This window comes from Acinonyx jubatus, chromosome E3, assembly GCF_027475565.1.
Source record: "Acinonyx jubatus isolate Ajub_Pintada_27869175 chromosome E3, VMU_Ajub_asm_v1.0, whole genome shotgun sequence".
Classification (NCBI taxonomy): domain Eukaryota; kingdom Metazoa; phylum Chordata; class Mammalia; order Carnivora; family Felidae; genus Acinonyx; species Acinonyx jubatus.
The window spans coordinates 18983183-18996349 of NC_069398.1; the positions used below are offsets into that span (position 1 = coordinate 18983183).

The window sequence follows — 13167 nt, forward strand, 5'->3', positions numbered from 1 at the left end:
CTGTGGACTTAAGGCAAGCGGCGGAAAGGGAGAGACGACGTAACTTGCTTTCGAGAGGCACTTTCCGCGGCCGCACGCCGCCCAGCGGCCAACCGCCTGCTAGAACTTGCGCAGCACCTCCTGGCTCCTAGTCTCGACGCTGTCTGAAAACGGGCCAATGAGCAGAGAGCAGGAAGAGGCGGGGTCACCTGAGGGACCGCCCCAAGCGCTTACTTCTAACCAGTCTAGTCACAAGACCTGATGAAGGGCGGGGCTAATCTGACGTATACCCAATCCAAGATTTGAGGGCGGTTACATATTACCCATTCCCCGGAGCTTGACTCCGCCCTTCGCCTTGACGTACACTTCTCAACCTATCAACGACTAAGCTTGTGGAGGGGTGAGGGGAAAGGGGCGGAGTGTGGGAGGAGGCCGAGAGAGGAAGGAGGCGTAGGCTGAGGAGGAAGAGGGAGGAGGGGCAGGGAAGTCCTGACGAAGAAGAGGCCCAGGACTCCAAAGGAGACAACAGGAGGGTGCGCTGGAGCTACCCCGCTGCCCAACGGCTGTTCCGGATCCCTTACGGCGCAAGTCAGGCAGAGACGGAGGAAAGGAGGAAGAGACTTTTATGTCGGCAGACAGAGAAGCTCTATCCGTCACCGTTGCCTCACATCCGGGGCTTTGGAGGGCTGGACCCGCGGCCCCGCCCCCCCCCTCGCCTTTCATGGCGACCGGAGGCGGAGGCTGGAAGAGCTGGGCCTGGAGGAGGCCCCTTTAAATCTCCTTAAAGGGGCGGCCACTGAACTCGGCAGACTACATCGGCAACCTTAAAGGGGAAGCCATCGAACAGAAGCTTGACAAATTGAGAACTGTGCTGTTGGGAGAGCTGGAACGAGTGGGGATTCTCACCGCCGTTTCTCTCTCACGCAAGAAGTCCTTTAAAATCAGCTTAAAGGGGAAGTGGCCGCTTGTGGAGGACCAGAAACTTAACTCCCGGGCCCTTAAAGGGGCGGCCTGCTGTTTGGAGGACCCTGGACTCCTTAAAGGGGTGGCCTCTTTTAGCCGGAGGACTTGAGACACTTTTAAAGGGGAGGTCTACGTTTCGGGGCGAGCTTTCGGTCCCTTTTAAAGGGGTGGCCCTTCCTCTTCCTCGGGGAGACTTGTCTCGACCCCTGGCAGGGGGCGGCCACTGCACTAGGCCGGCTGGACACCATCGGGTCGTCTTAAAGGGGTCAGGGGCTGGACAACTTGAGGCCTCGCCTTAAAGGGACGGCCGCCCCGTTTTCGGCGTCTCGGCCCCGGCGGCCCCACAGGGGGGGCCCTCGGGCTTGTCGCCCCGGGGGCGGCGCCGGCTCCCCGGGCCTTGGCCTTGGGGCAAGCTCGGGGCCAGTAGATCCTGCTTTAAAGGGGAAGCCGTGGCCTTTTCGTCCCTGTGCAGCCGCCAGCGCCGCGCCTGCGACCCCGGGCCTGCGGACAGGTCGCTTCGGGCCCCGCCGCCTCCGGATGCGGCGCTGAGGGCGGTCGCCATGGAGACGGCAGCGGCCGCGGCTCCGGGCCCGGGCTGGGCCGCTGAGGGGGAGCGGCGGCGGCGGCGCTGCTCGCGCCGAGACCGAGACCGGGAGCAGCGGCGCCGTCGAGGTCCCGGCGGCGACGCGCCCCGGGCCCTGTTGGCCGCCCCGCGCGGCTCCTCGTCGTCCTCGTCGCCGCCACCGCCGGCCAGGCCTTGGTCGTCAGCTTCGTCTGGAGAGCGGCCCGGAGGCCCGAGACGACGGCGGCCCCGTCCCAGGCCTCGGCCCCCGCGACCCCGAGCTCGGAAGCGGCCTGCCGGCTCGGGCAGCCGCGGGGAGGAAGAGGAGGAGGAGGAGGAGGGGGGCGCAGACGACGGGGAGGCCGAGGAGGAGCCTGAGGAGGAGGAAGAAGAAGAGGAGGACTTGATCGATGGCTTCGCCATCGCCAGCTTCGCCAGTCTTGAGGCCTTGCAGGTGGGGCCTGGTGGGGCTGGGGACCTTTGGGGGCTTCAGAGGGGCAGAGAGAAGGGTATCGTGCCTGGAGTGGGTGGAGTTGAGGGGGGAATGCTGGCACCCCAAACCAGAGCAACCGGCTCCTCTAGCCAGGCCTCTGCCCCACCCTGGGGTGGGAGGAGGTAGAGTTAGTCTCCAGGGACCAACCAGGTTATCTGGTCTGAGAGCCACTTTGGTAGCCTGGTCACCCCCAGAGAGGTCGGGAGCTTTCCTTTCTCCATCTACTTTAGTCCCACCTCCTCCTCCACAGAAGGATGCATCTCTTCAGCCCCCAGAGCGACTGGAACATCGGCTGAAGCATTCTGGGAAGCGGAAGAGGGGGGGCTCCAGTGGGGCCACTGGGGAGCCAGGGGACAGCTCTGATCGGGAGCCTGGCCGGCCCTCTGGGGATCGGGCCCGAAAATGGCCCAATAAACGGAGAAGGAAAGAGGTGAGCTTGTCATAGATCCTTGTCCTTTAAAACTCTGGGCAGAACGTCCTTCACATAGACCTGTTTTTCATCAGTAATGCCACTGCCCATCGTAAACAGTGATTTTATTTTCTAAGGGCAAAGAAGGCAGAGTAAATTTGAGCCCTCTACTCCTCAGTCCGGGTCTGACAGACATTCCTACAGTCAGACTTTCCTGCTTTTGGCTGGCTCTGTTTCAGACATGTTGATAATTCAGAGCTGTATCAGAGAGATTTCACTGAATTGTAAATGAATCAGATAGGGCCTCAGCCCTCTCTCTTGAGGCAGTAGTAATCTCCCAAGAAAAAAACAATCTGTGAACAAATACCTAGACCAAAATCTGAGAAGCTATAGAAGGCAGAGGTCTGGGAGAGATGCTGTAGAAACCCACATGAGGAAGCCACTCATTCTGCCTGGGGGATGGGAGGAGGGTTGTGGTTAGGGAAAGCCCCCTAGGATGTCTTAGTCAGGCCTTGAAGGATAGTCATAATTGTGCTAAGAGAAGAAACGAGCCAAGTTGTTTTGAGCAAAAACACAGAGATGTGAGAATGTATTTGGAAGATAGAACATTGGGAACGGTGGGCACTAGCAGGAGAAGTAGCTGGAAAGGATTGAGCGTGTCATGAAAGACCTTGAGTTCTTTGCTGGGGAGTTTAGACTTTATCCAAAGGCCTTGCCAGTCAGCCTCCCTTACCTCTGGACTCTGGTCTTTCTCAGGCCTCCTCCCGTCATTCTCTGGAAGCTGGATACATAGTAAGTGCTCTCCACCTGTACTGGTCCCTCCCCTCTCAATTCCTCTTTGGAAGTCCCCTCTCTACCTTGGGCCCCACTCTTCTTCCCTCTTGTGACATCTCTGCTTTCCTTCTCCCCAGTGCGATGCAGAAAGCGATCTGGACGAGAGGGTGAGTGGGGGTAGAACTTGTGGGGTGGGCAGTGTTACAACTTGTAAAATGTACTGCAGCTTAAAGGTTTCCTATGTGCAGCAGACAGAGCCTCCCCTTGAGTGGGGAACATAGGTTAGGGTGGGCCAGGATTGAATGTGGGGAGGCGGAGGGAGATTGAGAGGGTAAATGACTTCTTTTCTTTAGTAACTAGCACCAGTTGACCAAAGAATAGAAAGCCCATGTTTTGGTATCCCACGTTTTTCAAAGCCCTTGGAGATACCAGTGGTTCTCCACAGAAATCCTAGGTGACTGTGAAACTAAGCTGGTCCTTCCTGCTAGCAGTTAGTCTGCTCTCACAGATTAGAGTCCCAAGCAGAGATTATGGCAGCGAAGATTCTAAACTGTTGTGGTCAGTGTCAGAACAAGTCTTATAAATTAGATTTCAGTTTTTTCATCAGGCTTGACGTGCTTGTTTTGAAATAACGTGTTGTAGCAGTTGATGCTCTACTCCTATAACTAACTGAGTTTGTATTCCCTGATGTGTGTCTTGTTTTAGTTTAAAAAGTTGTCTGGACAGGGGCTGTGGTGAACCAGAGAGTTCTTGTCTGTCTAAAGGAGGTGATCACTGTCTAGTTCTAGCTAATTGTCATGCAAGAATAGGAGCCAGTTTTTAAGAGAACTTGCAAGTCTGAGTTTTTATGAGGACGTCTTGCATTTGTCAGCAATTAATTTTCAAAGATTTTGCTAACACTTGTGGACCAAACTGATCTGTAAGTCAGGTAGACATGTGGGCCAGCAGTTAGTGATCTCTAACATTTTTGCTTTGATGTGTCTACTTCTTTGCTATGTAAGTTCTACCTTGATTCAGTCCTCCTGGCCTAATTTCAGGCTCCGCTATCCTACCGTTTTTCCCAAGGATAGGCTCTCTGGAGCCCATAGTCTTTGCTGGATTTTAGCTAACCTGGTGAAATAGACTTCTTACCATCACTTATTCCTAGCAGGCTCTAGAGGCTGTTAGCCTTCCTGGGTTAGAGCCTTCCTGAGCAGAACCTGACCCTGTCCCTACCCTTCTTCCCCAGGTCTCCGATGATGACCTCGATCCATCCTTTACTGTCTCAACCAGCAAAGGTTGGTCTCAAGGGCTGGGGCTGGAGACAAGGGAGGGAAGGTGGGTGAGCATGAGCCTCAACTGAATATGTCTGCTGTCCTGTCCTCACAGCCTCGGGCCCCCACGGCGCCTTCAATGGGAACTGTGAAGCAAAACTCTCCGTAGTCCCTAAAGTGTCGGGCCTGGAGCGGAGCCAGGAACAGCCCCCAGGGCCCGACCCGCTGCTAGTGCCTTTCCCCCCGAAGGAACCACCGCCTGCACCGGCCCCTCGGCCTCCTGTCTCACCCCCTGCACCCCTGCCGGCCGCCCCCAGTCTGCCACCCCCACCCCAGCCCCAGCTGCAGCTTCGGGTCTCGCCCTTCGGCCTCCGCACTTCTCCCTATGGCAGCAGCCTGGACCTCAGCACTGGCAGGTGAGTGGTCCAGGGGTTTGGTCTGATCTGGAAGGACCTGGTCATTTTGGCGCCAACCCCTGCATTCTGTGGCTGGGACATGGGATGGTACCTGTGGGATGTGACTTGAAGAAAGGATTCCGAGGCTGAAAAGTTTTAGAGACACTGGGTGAAACAGATTTAAAGAAATTACTTGCTTGCAGGACTTACCAGAACCTTTCCACCCTACATTCACATGCAGGGAAATCCGCTTTGTGCCATTTCTCAATTTTATTTGCTGGTGAGACCTTCTTGCAGGGCACATCTGCTAGGAATACTGTTCTTCAGAACATACTTTGGGAAATGCTGACATGATGATCAAGGGTGCTGGCTTTGGTGTCAGTCAGACCTGGACTCAAAATCTTGCTCTGCCACATAGTGACTGTGTGATTTTTGACAAGTCACTTAATCTCTCTGAGCCTCCATTTCCTCCTCCTGTAAAAAGAAATAGCAAGAGTACCTTCATCCTAACAAAGCTATTGTGAGGATTAATTATGAGTTAATGCAGTGTTTCCCAAAGTGTGTACGTGCATCATCAGTGGTGCATGAGATAATTTGAGCTGTTACGTGAGTAAATCTTTTTCAGTTGTTACTTGCTTTAGAAAAACATGACTAGTATCTCAAACCCTTGATTTCACATGTGTGGCTTGGGCGAGGCTAAGTGAAAAGTCAAGAAAGAGTTAAATTAAAGAAAGAAGTAAATGGTACAGGTGGTTGCACGACGCAGCAGCAGTTGGGAAGGTGGTGTGACATGTTGGAGATTTGGATTAGCATGTAAAGCAGGTGCCAGCACTTGACCTACAGTAAGTGCTTGTTAAAGGGTAAGAATCACTGACACTATTATTATCATTATCGATGCTGTTCTATTGTTGTCATTCTCATCATTGTTCTTTTTCTTATTCTTGAGAAAACTAAGGCTCAGAGAGGGGCAGTGACTTGCTCAAGGTCACCCAGGGTGTCAATGGCAAGATGGGCCTAGAATTCAGGTCACCTGACTCCTAGGCCAGGCCAGGGAGGTGCTGCTTCCACTGTCTTAGGGTGGGAACCCAGGTGGCTTAGGTTGTAACTAAGCGGCAAAGTGAACGACATGTTTCGTGCTGCAGTTGAGTCAGAAAAGGGCAAGTCATGTGGCCAGAGACGTCCGGGCAGCTGTGTGGAAGAGATCTGGAGAGGGAGAGCGTGGGGGTCGCTGGGTGTGGGAGGTACCTCAGTCTGAGGATGGGCTCCCTGGGCGGGGGTGGGGGTCCTGGGGGCCGGGTTCTACCACCTTCCATGTTGGAGAACCAGGGTCAAGGTATCGCCCAGGCTTCTGACCCCCTCCCGTCAGAGCTGGCACCTCCCAACCCCTCACTCATCTCCCCACTTCTCTCCCCAGCTCTTCACGGCCGCCCCCCAAGGCCCCGGCCCCTCCCGTGGCTCAGCCTCCCCCCTCATCATCCTCTTCGTCCTCTTCCTCCTCATCTGCCTCCTCCTCGTCCGCGCAGCTCACCCACCGGCCCCCGACGCCCTCACTGCCCCTGCCTTTGTCCACCCACAGCTTTCCCCCCCCTGGGCTGCGGCCCCCCCCACCGCCCCCCCACCCCTCCTTGTTCTCCCCTGGCCCCACCCTGCCCCCACCCCCACCCCTGCTGCAGGTGCCAGGGCACCCTGGGGCCTCAGCCGCTAACGCCCTTTCTGGTGAGTTTGGGGTCCTGGCCGGGGGGTGGGGGGCCATGGCCCCGGGCTTGGGCCCAGTCGGCTTTGGGGCAGCTGGACCTCAGCAGACATCAGGGCTTGAGGAGGGAGTGGCTAAAGGCCAGAAGGGAAGGCCAGTCACCTGGGCCCAAGGAGGCTGACCTGGTGGCAACAGGTATTAAAGCCTTCTCCCCCTCCCCTCCCACAGAGCAGGACCTGATCGGCCAGGACCTGAACTCTCGCTACCTGAATGCCCAGGGTGGCCCCGAGGTGGTGGGGGCAGGGGGCTCCGCCCGGCCCCTGGCCTTCCAGTTCCACCAGCACAACCACCAGCACCAGCACACCCACCAGCACACCCACCAGCACTTCACCCCTTATCCCCCGGGCCTGCTGCCACCCCATGGCCCCCACATGGTGAGCTCCTCATTGGGCTGGTGATGAGGCTCAGAGACTTGGGGGGAGGGTGTGGCTTCCAGGGGAAGATCATGGGTCCCTGGCTGGCAGCTTACTCTTCCCTTCTCTTCCCTAGTTTGAGAAATATCCAGGAAAGATGGAAGGCCTTTTCCGGCATAATGTGAGTGTGTGTGTGTGTGGTGTGTTATGTGATGGATGCATCAATGCGTGTGGCCCTGACTGTTGGGGATCCAGTCTTCAGCTTCAAAAGCAAGAGCCTTGAGCCTGGGAGAGCTCCCTGGGGGACTTTAGGGTGGAGGCCAGAGGATTGATGGGCAGACGAGACGTGGGCTGCCCCTCCACCCCCAGCTTGGACTAGTCCCCTTCTCTCCACAGCCGTACACGGCCTTCCCTCCCGCAGTGCCCGGCCTCCCTCCGGGCCTCCCGCCGGCTGTCTCCTTTGGCTCCCTGCAGGGGGCCTTCCAGCCCAAGGTGAGCTCCCAATCCAAATACCACCACCTCCCACCCTGTACAAACCCAGACGCCCCAGATCCACATGCCTTCTTCCGGTCCCCAAAACCACGCCCATTCTCCTGTCCTCCCCTTGTGGACCTAGATTTCTTCAGAGCCAATGCACCCTCCCTGTCCCAGCCCCCAGCTTGGTTCCAGACCCCTTTTTATGCCTGGCGCCAGCTCTCCTGACTGATCCCTCCACTCCCCTTTCCCAGAGCACGAACCCCGAGCTGCCACCACGACTGGGGCCAGTGCCGAGCGGGCTTCCCCAAAAGGGGACACAGGTGAGGGGGGCCAAGGCAGGTCCTGGGGGAGCTAGAATATCTGTTGAGGGAGAGCAGGGTTGATTGAAAGTGAACGACTGATCCCTGCCTTTAATACACGATCAGGGGCATCCCTGAGAATCTGATGAGAGGGAATTTCTGTAAAGGACAAGTTTTACCATGCATGAGGAATAGGAAATTTCATGAAGTTGTCCCAGAAGTGAGCTTACTAGGAGAGTAGTTTTTGTAGGAGTTTTCTAATTTTTCAAGTTACAAAATCTTTTTTTTTTTTCAAGTGACATCACACCAGGAAGTCCTGTCCATAAAACAATGAATGAAAAGATAAGCTGCTCCTTTGTGAAGTGGCACAGGGAGCAGCCTTAGAGCCCACGGCTCTGGGAATATCATGAAAAGCACAGGATGTGTTTCCTAAAGGGTAGACTAGACCAGAGATTTTGCAACCTCTTTTAGCAGCAGTAAAGGTTTTTTTTACTAGAGGAATCTTCAGCAGAGTCTCACTATGTAAAGCTGTTAGTAGGATAGGTTCTGAGATTGAGAAAGCTGCCTGTCTGCCTCCTCACTCCCCAGTCTTCCAAGCAGGGGCACGTCCTTGGGGCCTGGTTCAAGACCTTAGTGCTGGAGGGGAGATACCCAGAGTGGGAGAGATGGGGAAATCAGTCTTGACAGAGGCAGGCGAGGCCCAAGGGAGCCACACAAGGGCTCTGGTGTTTGGGTGGGGATTGGGGACTGTGGAGACGAGGTGCCCAAGACAGTAAACAGGTCTGAATCGCCGCCAATCTCTGCTTTGCCATCCCCAGATCCCCGACCATTTCCGGCCACCTTTGAGGGTGAGTTTGGTGAGGACCTCAGGCTGCATGAGGCTGCGGGCTGGTGTCAGGGTGTTTGGCTAAGGGCGGGTCTTGCTTGGGAATGAGCGAGAAGCCCAAGACGTGGAGGCAGCCAGATGTGGAACAACAGAAAGGGAAAGGCTTACAAGCTACAGACCTGGGTTCTGATGTAACTGGCCGTGGGACCTTGGGCAAGACAGTTTATCTCTCTGAGCCTCAGTTTCCTAGGCTGTGAAATGAACCTAGTCATCCCTCAGTTGTAGGGATGATGAGTGGGGATGTTGTGTGGCAAGGCTGGGTCTAGGACCAGGCCTGGAGTGGGTGATGAGTGAACGTTCTTTCCTTCCCTTTCCCTTTGGTTATCCTTCTGGGGCGGCAGAAACCAGGGAAGTGGTGTGCCATGCACGTGCGCGTGGCTTACATGATCCTGAGACACCAGGAAAAGATGAAGGTACTGGGGCCGGAGGGCTGGGGAGAGCGAGAGTGGGCCAGCCTGAGCCCTGGGCATCTGCCTTTGGCAGAGCTTGGCCGAATTGCTTGGCTCTGTCCCGGTCACTGCCTGAGCGTTTTCACAGTTACTACTAGGTTGTCTGGCTAACTAGGGGGAGGTGGTCTGAGAAGGCTCTGAGAGAGGCAGAGGCTAGGCACCCAAGCCCCTTCTTGGCACCCGCCAGCCCTTGGAGGGGACCTAGGGGTGGAAGAGCAAGAGCGGGACTTCACCTGGCTCCTCACTCACCACCCCTCTCCCTGTCCCACGCAGGGCGACTCCCACAAGCTTGACTTTCGGAACGACCTCCTGCCCTGCCTTCCGGGGCCCTATGGGGCCCTGCCCCCTGGGCAGGAGCTCTCCCACCCGGCCGCCTCCCTCTTCACTGCGACTGGTGAGTCTGGCCAGCCCTCTCAGGGCCTGAGGTTCCCTGTCTATAGCCCAAGGCCCACCTTGCGCCCACTCAGCCTCACCAGAATCTCCCACCTCTCTGCCCCAGGTGCCGTCCACGCTGCAGCCAACCCTTTCACCGCAGCTCCCGGGGCCCACGGAACCTTTCTGAGCCCCAGCACCCACATTGGTAAGAGCCAAGGGCATGTTGGGCAACCCAGGCCTTGTCCCTGACTTCAGGAGTTCTCAAGCTGGGGATGGAAATTAGACTTGAGAGGCGGCTGGAATGGGGGTAGGCCTGGTTCCACTTGATTCGTGACCTTGGGCGAGTTACTCTAATCCCTCTGAGCCTTGATCTTGTCACCTGTGAAGTGGGATAGGGAAGGGAGAAGCGATTGCCAATCTCTGCCACCTCAGACACTGTCTCTGAAATAGCCAGTGGTAGGGGGTATAGTGTGCCACCTGGGAGAGGAGGGTGGAGGAAGGCTGTGCACGCCCAGGTGAGAACATAGTCGCTGGCTCCTAGCAGTCTTGTCAGGCTTCGTGGGGAGATTTAACTCGGGTCTGGGTAGACACAAGGGAATTGAGCCTGATAGCATAGGATTAGGTGTTCCTGGAAGAGGAAGTTGTGAGATGTTCCCCTAGTGGGGTAGGTTAGTTGTTCTGACTGGCTATGTGCATGAAGTTAGGGTCAGGTTGGGAAAGGCCCTGCATGTCAGGTGGGAGGAAGCCAGCAGAGAACTTCGGGTGAATGGTTTGCTCTAGAGCCGGTCTGGGTGGCCGGTGTCGGGGGATTGTGGGGTAAGACCTTGACCTCTGGAGTCAGAGAGGCCTTGGGCTGGGGGTACCATTTACTGGCTAGATGACCATTGGCAAGTCACTTCACTTCTCTGAGCCTGTTTCATCATCTTTAAGTGGGAGTGATCCTGTCTGCCTAGTGGGGCTTGTTGTTTGTGAGGTTAAACAACACGATGCATGTCAAAGCCTAGTGCCTTGCCAGGCCTAAGGAGGTGTTCAGCGCCTGGTGGTTAAAACCAAGACCCAAGCGGCCGAGAGCTCTGGGGCCTGCTTGCTAATAAGCTGCCTCTTCCCTGCCAGTCTTGGTGCCTGATCAGAGCCGGCTGCCGACGCTCTGACCATTCCCCTTTTCTCCCACAGATCCCTTTGGGCGTCCCACAAGCTTCGCCTCTTTGGCTGCCCTCTCCAACGGGGCCTTTGGAGGCCTGGGCAGCCCCACATTCAGTGAGTGCGGGTGGGGTGGGGCGGGTGGGTGGCTGTGGCAGTGGGCTGGGGAGGGGGGGTTGTCCCTGAGTGGGGCCTCCACCTCGTGGCTCCTGTCACTCCCTGCTTCGCCCTCTGTCTAGACTCCGGCGCCGTCTTTGCCCAGAAAGAAAGCCCAGGGGCTCCACCAGCCTTCGCCTCCCCGCCAGACCCATGGGGCCGCCTGCACCGCAGTCCTCTGGCCTTTCCTGCCTGGGTCCGGCCCCCTGAGGCCGCCCGGACTCCAGGCTCAGACAAGGAGCGGCCTGTGGAGCGGAGAGAGCCCTCTATCACCAAGGAGGAGAAAGACAGGTGTGCTTCCCTGTCCCCCCCCACTGCCCACACCCCTGGCCCTCCCTCCCCGAAGCCTGGTCTGGTCGCAGCCTGGTCAGACCACTGGAGTACCTCCATTCTTTCCCACAGGGACCTCCCCTTCTCACGGCCCCAGCTCCGAGTTTCTCCTGCTACTCCCAAGGCCAGGGCTGGCGAGGAAGGGGCCAGACCGGCCAAGGAATCAGTGCGGGTAAAGGAAGAACGGAAGGAGGAGGCCGCCGCCGCTGCCGCCGCCGCCGCCGCTGCCGCTGCCGCCGCCGCCGCCGCTGCCGCCACCACCGGGCCTCAGGGCCTTCACCTACTGTTTGAGAGGCCCCGGCCACCCCCTTTTCTGGGCCCTAGTCCCCCAGAGCGCTGCGCTGGCTTTCTGGAGCCAACCTGGTTGGCAGGGCCCCCTCGCCTTGCTAGGCCACCCCGCTTCTATGAGGCTGGCGAGGAGCTGACTGGACCAGGGGCTGTGGCTGCCGCCCGCCTCTACGGTCTGGAGCCTGCCCACCCCCTGCTATACAGCCGCTTGGCCCCGCCACCGCCACCTGCCGCGGCCCCGGGAACCCCTCACCTTCTCAGCAAGACCCCCCCAGGAGCCCTTTTGGGGGCACCACCTCCACTTGTGCCCGCCCCCCGGCCTAGTTCCCCACCTAGGGCCCCTGGCCCAGCCCGGGCTGACAGGTGAGGGAAGGGGAGGGGCGGGGGCCAAGCTCCATCCCCCTTTCCTTTTGACAAGGTCCTAGAGCTGAGGTTTCAAGCCAGGGCTAGAGGGCAGAGGTCATGACCTCACCAGCCATCTCTGAGGTCACGGAACCTGGGAGCAGAAGCCCCAACCCCCACAAGATCAAGCATCAGATGGACCTTGGGGTCACTGGGAGGGCAGAGGTCACAATCCTTCAGAGAGAGGGGTGTGTGCGTGTGTGTGTGCGCGCGCGCGCGTGTGTGTACATGTGAGAGATGAGAGTGGGGGTCATTTCAGAGGTCATTGCTCATGATCTCCTGAGGTACACCATCGCCCCCTCTGAGGGCCCCTAGGCCCTTGGCCTGCCTCCCCAAGGGCTCACTAAGCCAGAGGCCAAAGTGCCCCCCCTCCCCTTCACCTACCACCCAAGTCCTCATGCCCTCTCAGGGCTGGGGGAGGAGGGGCTAACGGAAGGGGGGTTCCATGTACATATTTATCTCCCCTTCCACATAGCCCCCCAGACCTTTTGTACATTTTTACAGGGGTGCCCCTCCCAATAACCCCCCTTCCTGGTTAATTAAATCCTCAGACTGGTGCTGTGTTCCTAGCCTCTGGCCTCTCTGTGGGGGGAGGGGGGATTGTAGAGGGAAGAGCTGGGAGGGGACAGGCAGGAACCCAGGGCTTATCCCTGGAAATACGGAGTCAGCAGGAGACAGAGCAACAGGGGAAGGGACCTGGGTACCTAGGCTGGAAAGAAGGGCAAACGCTTCCTGCTTGGCTAACAGCCCAGGTCCCCCCCCCCCCCCTTGTTCCTGTTACCTCTGTGTGCCACCATTCCCAAAAGGCTCAAATCTCTAAGCTTCAGACTCCACCTCTTAGTGGCTCAGTCCCCCTACTCCATTTCCAAGTGCCCCCAGGACTCCTGGGCCCTGCTCCCCAGAACCCTGTTCCCCAGAACCCTGCCCTAGGCTGGGGGGTTAGGGGGCAGAGAAGGTCACCATGTACCACACACCAAAGAAGGGGGTCGGCCCGGGGGTGGGCCACACAGGCAGCTTCTTCAGCAGCCTCTCGGCAGCAGTCCCAGCCTTCCCAAAGCAGCAGGCGCCCCCAGGCTGGGGCCCAACCTAGAAGGCAGGGGTCAATTTAACAAAAACATAACGTTGACTTTTTTTCCCCGGTGGGGCTTATTCTGTAACATGACTTGCGGATATTTATATAAAAATGAGTGTTACAATGAGGCCCCTTGGCTGCTCTTTCAGGGGGGGGGGGGTCATCTGGCGGCGGGCAAGGGGCATTGGGTCAGGGAGGGATGAGGGAGGACAATACTGAAGACAGGATATGTCCTGGAAAGCTCCCCTTCCCACCTGGGAGAGTAGTTATTTTACTTGTAGATGGATGAATTGGGGTGTTGGGCATTGACGTTTTTCACACATTTTTATATAACCCAGGGGTACATACTATACGGGTTC

The 13167-nt window shown here is 57.5% G+C and overlaps 1 protein-coding gene across 1 annotated transcript; it reads left to right on the forward strand.

The window, feature by feature from the left end:
* The first annotated feature begins 385 nt into the window (after positions 1-385).
* Positions 386-12936, forward strand: FBRS (fibrosin). The gene is made up of 18 exons (XM_027051514.2): positions 386-1958; positions 2248-2427; positions 3163-3198; positions 3318-3347; positions 4409-4457; positions 4549-4849; positions 6243-6544; positions 6750-6955; positions 7071-7115; positions 7331-7426; positions 7663-7731; positions 8529-8558; positions 8938-9009; positions 9319-9439; positions 9545-9625; positions 10594-10677; positions 10800-11007; positions 11119-12936. Exons 1-18 carry the CDS (start codon positions 1503-1505, stop codon positions 11699-11701), a joined length of 2949 nt encoding a protein of 982 aa, XP_026907315.1. The 5' UTR covers positions 386-1502; the 3' UTR covers positions 11702-12936.
* The last annotated feature ends 231 nt before the right edge of the window (positions 12937-13167 follow it).